The sequence below is a fragment of the Monodon monoceros genome, unplaced genomic scaffold, assembly GCF_005190385.1.
Source record: "Monodon monoceros isolate NGI ecotype Baffin Bay Population unplaced genomic scaffold, NGI_Narwhal_1 Super_Scaffold_3, whole genome shotgun sequence".
NCBI lineage: Eukaryota > Metazoa > Chordata > Mammalia > Artiodactyla > Monodontidae > Monodon > Monodon monoceros.
The window spans coordinates 66629967-66643971 of NW_021703780.1; the positions used below are offsets into that span (position 1 = coordinate 66629967).

The window sequence follows — 14005 nt, forward strand, 5'->3', positions numbered from 1 at the left end:
GCTATTGTAAATAAGCTGCAGTGAACATTGGGGTACATGACTCTTTTTGAATTATGGTTTTCTCAGGGTATATGCCCAGTAGTGGGATTGCTGGGTCGTATGGTAGTTCTATTTTTAGATTTTAAGGAGCCTCCATACTGTTCTCCATAGTGGCTGTTTCAATTTACATTCCCACCAATACTGCAAGAGTGTTCCCTTTTCTCCACACCCTATCCAGCATTTGTTTGTAGATTTTTTGATGATGGCCATTCTGACTGGTGTGAGATGATATCTCATTGTAGTTTTGATTTGCATTTCTCTAATGGTTAGTGATGTTGAGCATCCTTTCATGTGTTTGTTGGCAATCTGTATATCTTCTTTGGAGAAATGTCTGTTTAGGTCTTCTGCCCATTTTTGGATTGGGTTGTTTGTTTTTTTTTGATAATGAGCTGCATGAGCTGCTTGTAAATTTTGGAGATTAATCCTTTGTCAGTTGCTTCATTTACAAATATTTTCTCCCATTCTGAGGGTCGTCTTTTCGTCTTGTTTATGTTTTCCTTTGCTGTGTAAAAGCTTTTGAGATTCATTAGGTCCCATTTGTTTATTTTTGTTTTTATTTCCATTTGTCTAGGAGGTGGGTCAAAAAGGATCTTGCTGTGATTTATGTCATAGAGTGTTCTGCCTGTGTTTTCCTATAAAAGTTTTATAGTGTCTGGTCTTACATTTAGGTCTTTAAACCATTTTGAATTTACCTTTGTGTATGGTGTTAGGGAGTGTTCTAATTTCATTCTTTTACATGTAGCTGGCCAGTTTTCCCAGCACCACTTATTGAAGAGGCTGTCTTTTCTCTATTGTATATTCTTGCCTCCTTTATCAAAAAAAAGGTGACCATATGTGAGTGGGTTTATCTCTGGGCATTCTATCCTGTTCCATTGATCTGTATGTCTGTTTTTGTGCCGGTACAATACTGTCTTGATTACTGTAGCTTTGTAGTATAGTCTGAAGTCGGGGAGCCTGATTCCTCCAGCTCCATTTTTCTTTCTCAAGATTGCTTTGGCTATTTGGGGTCTTTTGTGTTTCCATACAAATTGTGAAATTTTTTGTTCTAGTTCTGTGAAAAATGCCATTGGTAGTTTGATAAGGATTGCATTGAATCTGTAGATTGCTTTGGGTAGTATAGTCATTTTCACAGTGTTGATTCTTCCAATCCAAGAACATGGTATATCTCTCCATCTGTTTGTGTCACCTTTGATTTCTTTTATCAGTGTCTTATAGTTTTCTGTATACAGGTCTTTTGTCTCCTTATGTAGGTTTATTCCTAGGTATTTTATTCTTTTTGTTGCAATCGTAAATGGGAGTGTTTCCTTAATTTCTCTTTCGGATTTTTCATCATTAATATATAGGAATGCAAGAGATTTCTGTGCATTAATTTTGCATCCTGCTACTTTACCAAATTCATTGATTAGTTCTAGTAGTTTTCTCATAGGATTCTCTATGCATAGTATCATGTCATCTGCAAACAGTGACAGCTTTACTTCTTCTTTCCAATTTGGATTCCTTTTATTTCTTTTTCTTCTCTGATTGCTGTGGCTAAAACTTCCCTAACTATGTTGAATAATAGTGGTGAGAGTGGACAACCTTGTTGCAATCCTTGCATTCCTGGGATAAACCCCACTTGATCATGGTGTATGATCCTTTTAATGTGCTGTTGGATTCTGTTTGCTAGTATTTTGGTGAGAATTTTTGCGTCTGTGTTCATCAGTGATATTGGCCTGTAATTTTCTTTTTGTGTGGTATCTTTGTCTGGTTTTGGTATCAGGGTGACAGTGGCCTCATAGAATGAGCTTGGGAGTGTTCCTTCCTCTGCAACTTTTTGGAAGAGTTTGAGAAAGAGAGGCGTTAACTCTTCTCTAAATGTTTGATATAAATCACCTGTGAAGCCATCTGTCCTGGACTTTTGTTTGTTGGAAGTTTTTTAATCACAGTTTCAATTTCAATACTTGTGATTGGTCTGTTCCTATTTTCTATTTCTTCCTGGTTCAGCCTTGGAAGGTTGTACCTTTCTAAGAATTTGTCCATTTCTTCCAGGTTGTCCATTTTATTGGTGTATAGTTGCTTGTAATAGTCTGTTATTATCCTTCGTACTTCTGTGGTGTCATTTGTTACTTAACCTTTTTCATGTCTAATTTTATTGATTTGAGCCCTCTCCCTTTTTTCCCTGATGAGTCTCTAGCTAAAGGTTTATCAATTTTGTTTATCTTTTCAAAGAACCAGCTTTTGGTTTCATTGATCTTTTTTATTGTTTTCTTTGTCTCTATTTCATTTATTTCTGCTCTGATCTTTATGATTTCTTCTACTCACTTTGGGTTTTGTTTGTTCTTCTTTCTCTAGTTCCTTTAGGTCTAAGGTTAGGTTGTTTATTTGAGATTTTTCTTGTTTCCTGAGGTAAGATTGTATGCTGTAAACTTCCCTCTTAAAACTGCCTTTGCTGCATCCCATAGGTTTTGGATCGTCATGTTTTTGTCATTTGTCTCTAGGTATTTTTTGATTTCGTCTTTGATTTCTTCAGTGATGCATTGGTTGTTTAGTAACATATTGTTTAGCCTCCATGTGTTTCTGTTTTATAATTTTTTTTCTCTGTAATTGATTTCTAATCTCATAGCATTGTGGTCGGAAAGGATGCTTGATATGATTTCAGTTTTCTTAAATTTACCGAGGCTTGATTTGTTTCCCAAGATGTGATCTGTCCTGCAGAATGTTCAGTGTGCACTTGTGAAGAAAATGTATTCTGCTGTTTTCGGATGGAATGCCCTATAAATATCAATTAAATCCATCTGGTCTGATGTATCATTTAAGGCTTGTGTTTCCCTGTTGATTTTCTGTTTGGATGATCTGTCCATTGGTGTAAGTGGGGTGTTAAAGTCCCCCACTGTTATTGTGTTACTGTCAATTTCCCCTTTTATGGCTGTTGGCATTTGCTTTATATATTGAGGTGCTCCTATGTTGGGTGCATATATATTTACAATTGTTATATCTTCTTCTTGGATTGATCCCTTCATCATTATGTAGTGTCCTTTCTTATCTCTTGTAACAGTCTATTTTGTCTGATACAAGTATTGCTACTCCAGCTTTCTTTTGATTTCCATCACATGGAATCTCTTTTTCCATCCCCTCACTTTCAGTCTATGTGTGTCTCTTGGTCTGAAGTGGGTCTCTTGTAGACAGCATATATACTGGTCTTGTTTTTGTATCCATTCAGCCAGTCTGCATCTTTTGGTTGGAGCATTTAATCCATTTACATTTAAGGTAATTATCGATATGTTTGTTCCTATTGCCATTTTTTTAATTGTTTTGGATTTGTTTTTGTTGGTCTTCTTTCTTCCCTTTTTCTTTTGTTACCTTCTCTTATGGTTTGATGACTATCTTTAGTGTTGTGTTTGGGTTGCTTTTTCTTTTTTGTGTGTGTATCTATTTTAGTGTTTTGGTTTGCAGTTCCCATGAGGTTTTGATGTAGCAGTCTGCATACAAGGTTGTTTTAAGTTGCTGGTCTCTTGATTTCAAATGCAGTTCCCATATTCTGCATTTGTAGTCTCCTCATGGTTGCTGGTTTTGACATCATATTTGTGTATGGGTGATTTCCTACTTAATTACTTTATGTTTGCATTTACCAGTGAGCTTTCCCATTTGTGATTTTCTTATTTCTAGTTGTGGCCTCTTTTTTTACCCCCCGCCTAGAGAAGTTCCTTTAGCATTTGTTGTAATGCTAATTTGGTGATGCTGAATTCTCTTAGCTTTTTGCTTGTCTGTAAAGCTTTTGATTTCTCCGTCAAATCTGAATGAGAGCCTTGCTTGTTAGAGTATTCTTGGTTGTAGGTTTTTCCCTTTCATCACTTATACTCCAATAAAGATATTTAAAAGACACACATATATATATGTGTGTGTATATATATATATATATATATATATATATATATATATATATGTATGTATATCTCGTGACACTCTCTTCTGGCCTTCAAGAGTTTCTGCTGAAAACTTAGCTGATGACCTTATAGGGATTCCCTTGTATGTTATTTGTTGCTTTTCCCTTGTTGCTTTTAATATTTTTTCTTTGTATTTAATTTTTGTCAGTTTGACTAATATGTGTCTCGGTGTGTTCCTCCTTGGGTTTATCCTGTATGGGACTCTGTGCTTTCTGGACTTGGGTGACTGTTTCCTTTCCCATGTTAGGGAAGTTTTCAGCTATAATCTCTTCAAATACTTTCTCAGGCCCTTTCCCTTTCTCTTCTTCTTCTGGGACCCCTATAATGTGAATGTTGGTGCATTTAATGTCCCAGAAGTCTCTGAGACTGTCCTCATTTCTTTTCATTCTTTTTTCTTTATTCTGTTCTGTGGCAGTGATTTCCACCGCTCTGTCTTCCAGCTCACTTATTTGTTCCTCTGCCTCAATTATTCTGCTACTGATTCCTTATGGTGTGTTTTTTATTTCACTTACTGTGTTGTTCATCTCTGTTCTTTAAATCTTTTGTCTCTTTGTTAAACATTTCTTGTATCTTCTTGGTCTGTGCCTACATTCTTTTTCTGAGATTTTGAATCATCATTACTCTGAATTCTTTTTCAGGTAGATTACCTGTCTCTAAAGGAGCTTGAATTTAAATGTGAAGGTCCTAAGACCCCCAGCCCACTCCCCAAGCCTCTCACCTGTGAAGGCGACTGGGTGCCCCTGCAGGGGACTGTTGTCAAGTTAGTCCATACCCATGAGCACTCATTGCTCTTGGGGCTTGTGGCCAGCGTCTGAAGGACTGAGAAGTCTTCATGATGTGTGCAGGATTGTGTTGGATGCCTGTGGTCTGGACCCTGGAAGTGTGGTGGCCCCAGCCTTCCAGCACCTTGGCTCCCCACCAGGGTGCTTGCTAGGACCAGGCTCAGCTGTTTAGGAGGCTTGGGAGACCCATGGGTTGCTTCTTTAGGGTCAGGGGACAGCAGCAGGACTGGACATGGGAGGTGGGGGCATCCCAGCCCAGCATGTCACTGACCTGGCTTCTCCCCACATAGCCCAGAGCACGCGGAGCCAGAGGTCCAGGTGGTGCCAGGGTCCGGCCAGATCATCTTCCTGCCCTTCACCTGCATTGGCTACACCGCCACCAACCAGGACTTCATCCAGCGCCTGAGCACGCTCATCCGGCAGGCCATCGAGCGGCAGCTACCTGCTTGGATTGAGGCTGCCAACCAGCGAGAGGAGGGCCAGGGCGAGCAGGGCGAGGATGATGAGGAGGAGGAGGACGTTACTGAGAACCGCTACTTTGAAATGGGGCCCCCGGATGTGGAGGAAGAGGAAGAGGGTGGGCCAGGAGAGGAAGAGGAAGAAGAGGAAGAAGAAGAGGAGGAGGAGGAGGGCGAGGAGGAGCGCCTGGCTCTGGAGTGGGCCCTGGGCGCAGATGAAGACTTCCTGCTGGAGCACATCCGCATCCTCAAGGTGCTCTGGTGCTTCTTGATCCACGTGCAGGGTAGCATCCGCCAGTTTGCTGCCTGCCTCGTGCTCACAGACTTCGGCATCGCCGTCTTTGAGATCCCGCACCAGGAGTCGCGGGGCAGCAGCCAGCACATCCTCTCCTCCCTGCGCTTTGTGTTCTGCTTCCCGCACGGCGACCTCACCGAGTTTGGCTTCCTCATGCCGGAGCTGTGCCTGGTGCTCAAGGTGCGTCACAGCGAGAACACGCTCTTCATCATCTCAGACGCCGCCAACCTGCACGAGTTCCACGCTGACCTGCGCTCTTGCTTCGCCCCGCAGCACATGGCCATGCTGTGCAGCCCTGTGCTCTATGGCAGCCACACCAGCCTGCAGGAGTTCCTGCGCCAGCTGCTCACCTTCTACAAGGTGGCGGGCGGCTGCCAGGAGCGCAGCCAGGGCTGCTTCCCCGTGTACCTGGTCTACAGTGACAAGCGCATGGTGCAGACAGCCGCCGGGGACTACTCGGGCAACATCGAGTGGGCCAGCTGCACGCTGTGCTCTGCCGTACGGCGCTCCTGCTGTGCACCCTCCGAGGCTGTCAAGTCTGCTGCCATCCCCTACTGGCTGCTGCTCACACCCCAGCACCTCAATGTCATCAAGGCCGACTTCAACCCCATGCCCAATCGCGGCACCCACAACTGCCGCAACCGCAACAGCTTCAAGCTTAGCCGTGTGCCGCTCTCCACTGTGCTTCTGGACCCCACACGCAGCTGCACTCAGCCGAGGGGCGCCTTCGCAGACGGCCACGTGCTTGAGCTGCTTGTGGGCTACCGCTTTGTCACTGCCATCTTCGTGCTGCCCCATGAGAAGTTCCACTTCCTGCGCATCTACAACCAGCTGCGGGCCTCACTGCAGGACCTGAAGACTGTAGTCATCGCCAAGACCCCTGCAACCGGGGGCAGGCCTCAGAGCCCCCCTGTGGATGGCCAGGCTGCCGAGGACGGGGCCCGGTAAGACCGAGCATGGGCTTTTGGGGGTCAGGGGGCGGGAGGCCGGCTGAGACCACTCACCTCACCCAGATCTCCAGCACCCCCTCAGCATTGCCTTTGGCTCCCTCGGGCTTGGTGCTGGGCTGCTCCTTATCTCCCAAGGCTTCAGAAGAGGCCCAGGAAAGCTGTCCCTCCACAAAGCCGGGCTGGCCCAGTTCTCTGCCATTTAGAGTCCTGTGTGGCTGGGTCCCCAGGCTCCTGCTCCCACCTTGCCTGGCCCTCTCCACTGGGTCCAAGCATGGCCTTTAGGCATCACCCACGCCTCCTCGCCTCCAGGCTCGCAGTCCCGTGGCTGGCTCTGTGAGCCAGGGGGCTGCTTCAGGCACCACCTGCCTCTGACCCCCAGCTCCAAGCCCGTACCCTTTGGTGAGCCACACACGCCTTCTCAGGAAGACCTGGGTTGCTCAGGGGCCCTCTCTGTGTGTAATTTTGTGAGTCTGTTCCAAAGGAAGCTGTTGGCTGAGAGCAGCAAGGTTTGAGTGTGTGAGCTGGGTGGTCACTTTGTGCAAAGCTCCTTTTCTTCTGGGGGGAGAATGAAGTGCAGAGAGGGGAGGAGTTGGCAGCCCTGTCCTCTTTTTTTTTTTTTTTAATTTATTTTTGGCTGCATTGGGTCTTCGTTGCTGCATGCGGGCTTTTTCTAGTTGCGGTGAGCGGGGGCTACTCTTCACTGCGGTGCGCAGGTTTCTCATTGTGGTGGCTTCTCTTGTTGCAGAGCACAGGCTCTAGGTGCGTGGGCTTCAGTAGTTGCGGCACGCGGGCTCAGTAGTTGCAGCTCGTGGGCTCTAGAGTGCAGGCTCAGTAGTTGTGGCGCACAGGCTTAGTTGCTCTGCGGCATGTGGGATCTTCCCAGACTAGGGCTCGAACCCGTGTCCCCTGCATTGGCAGGTGGATTCTTAACCACTGCTCCACCAGGAAAGCCCAGCCCTGTCCTCTTCTTCCTTACTCTCCTTCCCCTGCTCCTGCCCCCGAGCCTGGCTTCTCTCAGGGCAGCCTGGGGTTGGCATATAATGGCTTGTGTGGGGCCATGGTCACACCCACAGGTTCACCTGTGCCTGGGGCTCAAGAGGCACCCTGTGCCCTTCAGGGTGCCCCTTTCTCCTATTACTGCTCCCAACTTCATGTATGCTGGGGCTTCCCTACCTGGGCAAGAAAGCCCTTTGTTTATTGGCCTTCCTGTCCCATGAGACACGGTGTAGCTCACTTTCTCTTCAATCCTGGTGGACAGTGGAGGCCCTGCCCTCACCCCAACATCTCACAGGGCATGCCTTCTCTCTCCAACCCAGCCCCTCAACTGATGCTCCCAAAGGTCATCCAGCATCTTCCTGGCTGAATCAGGGACCCCGTCTTATGCCCAGCTCAAGTTCCATGCTCTCCATAGAGACCCTTGATGCCTCCAGGTACTGGAGAGCCCCTTATGCCAGAGGCGGCCTTGCATGGCCATCTCTCCGTCTCCCTGCCCCTATGATGAGGCTTCAGATGGTGACACTTTGTCTCAGTTTCCCTGCCACCCTCAAGCCTGGCTGGACCCAGCCCACAGTAGGGACTGCATGCAGAAAGCAGGCGCTCTGCTTCACCCCAGCAGATGCATCTCTGCCCCAAGACAGCAGGAGGACAGCCCAGAGGGCTTGGGGGCATTTGGCCCAGTGCAAGATCAGGGCCCCAGGGATCTCTTTCAACAGCTGGACTGTCCAGTTGAGAGGATGCCATCCAGGCTTCCCCACCAGCATGAGCTTGGGCATGTAGGCTGGTGGCAGGGAGCTCCAGACTTCTGTGAGGGTTCTTTCTGAGTTTGTTTGATCTCATGCTTGGAACAGACCAGAGAAAACCCAGTGTGGCCACATGCAGTGGTGGCCGAGTGGGGTGAGATCCCGGGCTACCTGAGGAGGCCTCAAAGGCAAACTGAGGAGCAGTTTGAGTATTTGGTTCTCAACTCCATGTTCCCCAAGGTCCCAGCCCTGGGCACCTTGGTCTGTGCTCTGGACTCTGTAGTGGCATTTCTGACACCTTTACCACCTTCTCAAAATGATTTTTCAGCTCATGAGCCACATCTGTCTCTCAGCCCTGCCCTATCTTCCCATCTCCCGCCGAAGAGAAAGGGTCCCGGCACTTTCTCTCTGCTCTTTGGTCTTCCCATGAGGAACCAAGATGAAATCCCCAAATGACCCCAGAGGTGGTGTGTGGTACATGCGTTTCCCTCACACTGAGGTTACACGTGGGATGTGAATCTGTATTTGGGACTCATGTGTTAATATGGTTTTTCTTGGGGGATTGGGAGATGCAGCAATGAGCAGCATCTCCAGGAGGTCCCGGCAGAGGCTCCAGCCCCAGCCCCAGCGGAGGTCCCAGCTCTAACCCCAGCAAAGACCCCAGCTCCGGCAGAGCCCTCAGTGCCAGTTTTGGTCCCAGCGGAGGCCCCAGCCTCAGCAGAGACCCCTTTGGAGGCCTCAGTGGGGGCCTCAGCCCCGGCAGCGGAGGCCCCAGCACAAGTGGAGGCCCCCGCCCAGTACCCAAGTGAGCACTTGATCCGGTCCACGTCAGAGGAGAATCAGATCCCTTCGCACCTGCCCGCCTGCCCGTCGCTCCGGCACATCGCCAACCTGCAGGGGAGCGCCATCGTCGAGTTCTTCCACAGCAGCGTTGCAGAGGTAGGGCCAGCGCACCTGTGGAGGAAGGTGGCACTGTTGTCCTGGGGCCCCGGCAGGCTCATCTTGGGGTTAGCCTCAGGTTCCCAGACTTCTGTGTGCTGGCTTTTCCCCCAGCTTCAGCTGTTCACAGCTTTGAGGGCCTGAGTAGGGAGAACCTGGGGTGCCCTTCCCTGGCCAGTTGTTCCCTCCATCACCGCGTCCTCCTGTGGCCATTCCTAGCCTCGGGCCCCGGGCAGACCCCACGGCACACTGTCTCCCATCCCTCACCACGTTCGGAGTTTATAAATACGTTGACGAGACACAGTAGAGGTCCCATGCCTCCCCATTCAAGGCTGTGGGCCTGTCCCTGGGACGGCAGGTCACTGGGTAGTGGGGCTGGTGGAGGCCACCCTCCGCAGAGGCCTGCAGGAGGAGCTGTGTGCCCCGGCCGCCCTGCTCTCCTGCAGGCCCCAACCCGGCCCCTCTGTGTCCAGGTGGAAAACGAGGAGCTGCGGCACCTCCTGTGGTCGTCGGTGGTGTTCTACCAGACCCCGGGGCTAGAGGTGACCGCCTGCGTGCTGCTCTCCACTAAGGCCGTGTACTTTGTGCTGCACGATGGCCTCCGCCGCTACTTCTCGGAGCCGCTGCAGGGTGGGCACTGGGGCCTGAGGGGATGGGCGGGGTTCTGTCTCTAGAGCCCCTGTGCCAAGTCAGGCAGCAGCGATTTGGCTGCACTGGGCCAAGAATCTATTTTCTGAGGAAGGGGGGTGATGACAGCACTTTCCTCCTGGAGCTGTCACATGGGATGCGAGGCCAGGCGTGAAAGCGCCCAGTAAGGCCCTGTGAGTGCCCGGGACCCAGGCGTGCTGGGGGGAGTGTTGGGCAGCCTCTGCCCCTTGGGGCCTTGGTGGGTGCCTTAGCCAGTGCCCTGTCCTAGGGCTCCTGGTGTCTCCAGCGTACCAGGCAAGGCTCAGACTGTAAAACACGTTTCCCCGAGGCCATGTGTGCTCAGAGGTGGTGGGGGCTCCTTGCCAGGCCTCAGTGGGCCAGGGCATCAAGGGGGGCCGTTCCTGCTCCACGCAGCTGCACACCTGGGAACCTTGTGCTCATCCAGCACGGCCACCACCATGTTCTCTCCCTTTATGTCTACCACAGATTTCTGGCATCAGAAAAACGCCGACTACAACAACAGTCCCTTCCACATCTCTCAGTGCTTTGTTTTAAAACTCAGCGACCTGCATGTAGTCAACGTTGGACTCTTTGACCAGTATTTCCGGCTGACGGGTGAGTGGCCACTGTGCTTTTGTCCTATTTTGGGTGAAGGCCAGTGTCACCAGTGGGCTTCCACCTTCATATGTGGGTGCATTATCGCAGGCAGAGTTTATCTGCTCAAAAGCCAGTTCACCGGAGCGGGAGGAAGCAGCTTCAGGAACTGCTGAGAGGGCAGAACTCACCCTTCAGGACTTGGAGCGAGAGGCTGGGGACAGAGGCGGCAAAGTGCTGGGTGGGCGGGCAGAGTGGGCCCTGGGCTCACGGGCAGGATGTTTCTGACTCATACTTCCTGAAGAGAGAAAGCTAAGCTTTTTCCCTAATGCCTCTGTATCCCCTTCCAGAAAAATGTTACAGCCCTTCCGGCCTGAGAAATGGCCGTCTCCCCAGGCCCCGTGATGCTTCCTCAAGTGGGTCCTCCTGACCCTGGCTCTGTGGTCCTCAGGTCCAGGCTAACCTGCTAGAGACTAGAGACGGCTCCAGGGGTGGGGATGGGGCTGGGGGGAGTAGCAGCCTGCAACCGTGCCCGGCCCCTTCTCCCGCAGGCTCCTCTCCGGCGCAGGTGGTTACATGCTTGACACGGGACAGCTACCTGACACACTGCTTCCTCCAGCACCTCATGGCCGTGCTCTCCTTGCTGGAACGCACACCCTCACCTGAGCCTGTCGACAAAGACTTCTACTCTGAGTTTGGAAACAAGACCACAGGTATCCCCACCCAGCTCGGGTCTCCTCGCCAACCCCAAGGGCTGCAGCAGGCCCCGGGACAACCTCTCTGTGCCGCAGCACCCTCTCTGCTTCTAGCTCTCTCTCTCTCTCTCTCTCTTTTTCTGCTTAGTCAGCTAGGGTTTTCCATGGCTTTTCCATGGCAGAGTCTCTGGCCCGGCAAATCCACAACCGTTCAGCATCTCAGTGTCTGCTCTTCTCTGAGCTGCTGGCCTGAGGGTCTCTGCCTGAGGGTGGGGGCTTGGAGTGCTCTCTCCCACTTCTGACAGACACGTGACTCATGCTGCCGTCTCTGGGTGGCTTGGGGCTGCTGGTGAACCACCACAGGCCAGTTCCAGGCTGCAGCCCCGGTGGCGTCTCTCTGCAGGGAAGATGGAGAACTATGAGCTGATCCACTCAAGCCGTGTCAAGTTCACCTACCCCAGTGAGGAGGAGGTCGGGGACCTGACATTCACTGTGGCCCAGAAGGTGGCTGACCCAGAGAAGGCGCCATCCCTCAGCATCCTGCTGTACGTGCAGGCCTTCCAGGTGGGCACACCACTATCTGGGCGCTGCAGGGGCATGTTGCGCCCCAAAACGCTCCTGCTCACCAGCGCCGAGATCTTCCTCCTGGACGAGGACTTCGTCCACTACCCGCTGCCCGAGTTCGCCAAAGAGCCGCCACAGCGGGACCGGTACCGGCTGGACGACGGCCGCCGCATCCGGGACCTGGACCGCGTGCTCATGGGCTACCAGACATACCCACAGGCCCTCACCCTGGTCTTTGACGACGTGCAGGGCCACGACCTCATGGGCAGCGTCACCCTGGACCACTTTGGGGAGGTGCCAGGTGGCCCGGCTAGAGGCGGCCAGGGCCGTGAGGTCCAGTGGCAGGTGTTTGTCCCCAGCGCTGAGAGCCGAGAGAAGCTCATCTCGCTGTTGGCCCGCCAGTGGGAGGCCCTTTGTGGCCGGGAGCTGCCCGTGGAGCTCACTGGCTAGCCCGGGTTGTAGCTGGCCCTTGCCACCCGCCGTGTCTGGCCTGGTGTCCACTCAGGGCCGGGAAGCAGGCTTTCTTTGCTTTTTTAAAATGTTTTCTCTTCTCTTTCGGTACCTTTGTTTGATTGTCCTCCCAGAGAATGTGAACATGTGTGTTCAGTTGGTTCTCAGCCTCCCGCGGATCTGCTGCCTGCCCCTGGTGCCGCGTGGCCAGGCACACCAGTTTCGTGTCTTTCGTGGGACCGTTGTTAACATGTGGCGCCGTGGGTCTGGTTTACTCTTCTACGCGTCCTTTCCCGAGATGTTAAGTTCAGTCTTGTTGCTGTTGCTGTCATTGTGGGCACTTGCTGCTAATTATGAAGCTGGCAGAGAAATGCACATTGAAAGCTCCCGCTCCATGCAGTTTTCCAAAGGGGAGGCCTCTCCTGGTCCAGACAAGTGGGAGAGCCCCATGGGGGCAGGAGTCCCCCAGGCCTTGGGGCTGAGAGGGCTGGGAGCAGGGGACCTAGAGCTGCCAGCACCAAGTGTGATTCCTGTTGCCTATTTTCTCTATTCCAGTAAAGCCAAGTTTGACACAGTCTGGGTCTTTTATTTCAAGGGCCACTGGGGTCCCAGCAGGGCATTGGTTCAGGGCGTGGTTGGCCTGAGGGGGAGAGGGTGCCTAGAGCTGCAAGAAGGTCTTGGGGTAAAGGAAGAGGGGAGGAGCCTGTGAAGGGCAAAGGGAGCTGCTCTCCCAGGGCCAGATGCTGGATGGGTGTCTGTGGAGCCTGGGACAGGGGAGGTGTGAGGGGATCTTTGGACAGGGCCGTGCTGGGCTGTGGCTAAACCAGGAGCCTCAGGGCAAATGAGAGGAATGAAGCTCCTCAGGTGCCCCTGGCACACCGGCTGCTGCCCTGCCAACCCTCAGATCAGGAATGTCACACCCGACCTGTTGTGAGGGTTAGGCCTGGAGTCTGGGACGGCTTACTCTGTGGGGTCTAGGGGTCTCACCAGCATGGCCTGCAGAGGAGGTGGCCCCAGCGGTGGATAGTGGGGAGGAGGGCTCTGTGCTGTCCGTGTCTGGGTTCATGTCCTGAGAGAGGGTTGCTTCAGGGAGCTCTGCTGAGCTAGGACGTGGGATTTCTTTGGGAGCCAGCCCCTGTGCCCAGTCCCTCCTCAACCCATTTCTACCCCATAGCAGAGCCCCTGAGGCCCACTTACTTTCTCTCAGCCTGGCCAGTCAGGAGCCTTCGGCCCTAAGGCTGCAGGACTGTTTCGGCCCAGCAGTATTGGGGATGGGGGAGGGGCCAGCCGGGTTCCCAGGCCTGCTTCTCCTCATTTTTCCCTTCGTGCCAGCAGAGTGGGGATCCTTGCCTGGAGGACCCATCACCATCAGGAAGGCTGTGGTGGATGGGAGGAGCCACCAAGGGGAGGGGAGGGTCTCTGCATTCACCTCCCCCCAGCCAGATCTCAAAGACCAGCCCCGTGGCCCCTCAGCTGATGGGGGAGGGACTGCCCCCAACCAGACCTTTATCAAAAGCCTGTACAGATGGGCCACCTGCCTGTCTCCATCGGTTATGTCATACATAAATGGGGATTTATAGACCAGAGGCAGAGTCCTCCATGCATAGGCCTTACCACCTAGACTGCTGTTCCCAGGTCCCACAGCCCAACAGTTAGCAGCCGACCCCAGCCTGGGTCCGTGAGGACAGGACCTAATGGGGGGAGTCCGTGCAATGTAGTGGGGGGAAGGGTGCCCCACAGGCAGCAGACCTGGGGTTGGATCTTCACACTGGTTAGCTGAGTGATCTTAGACAAATTCCCTGGCCCCTTTGAGCGTCCGTTTCCCCACCAGTAACAGGATAATAAAAGTGCCTGCATTCATTCAGCCCACAAATCTGAAGTGAGCATCCATGCGTGAACCAGCCCGGCCCCTTCCCTGCTCTCCCATAG

The 14005-nt window shown here is 52.0% G+C and overlaps 1 protein-coding gene across 4 annotated transcripts in view; it reads left to right on the plus strand.

Annotated features, from left to right (window-relative positions):
• The window catches only part of NISCH (nischarin), a 44257-nt gene that overhangs the window by 30048 nt on the left and 204 nt on the right, over positions 1 to 14005 (plus strand). Inside the window, exons 16-22 of one of the 4 annotated variants that reach the window (XM_029244119.1) lie at positions 5035 to 6441; positions 8756 to 9125; positions 9599 to 9755; positions 10260 to 10388; positions 10919 to 11080; positions 11466 to 11626; positions 13942 to 13982. In XM_029244119.1, the coding sequence (XP_029099952.1) occupies positions 5035 to 6441; positions 8756 to 9125; positions 9599 to 9755; positions 10260 to 10388; positions 10919 to 11080; positions 11466 to 11626; positions 13942 to 13959 (2404 nt within the window). In that variant the 3' untranslated portion in view covers positions 13960 to 13982. Of the gene's footprint in view, positions 1 to 5034; positions 6442 to 8755; positions 9126 to 9598; positions 9756 to 10259; positions 10389 to 10918; positions 11081 to 11465; positions 13359 to 13941; positions 13983 to 14005 lie in introns of those variants that run through there. The other 3 variants (XM_029244118.1, XM_029244116.1, XM_029244117.1) reach the window with 3 other exon arrangements.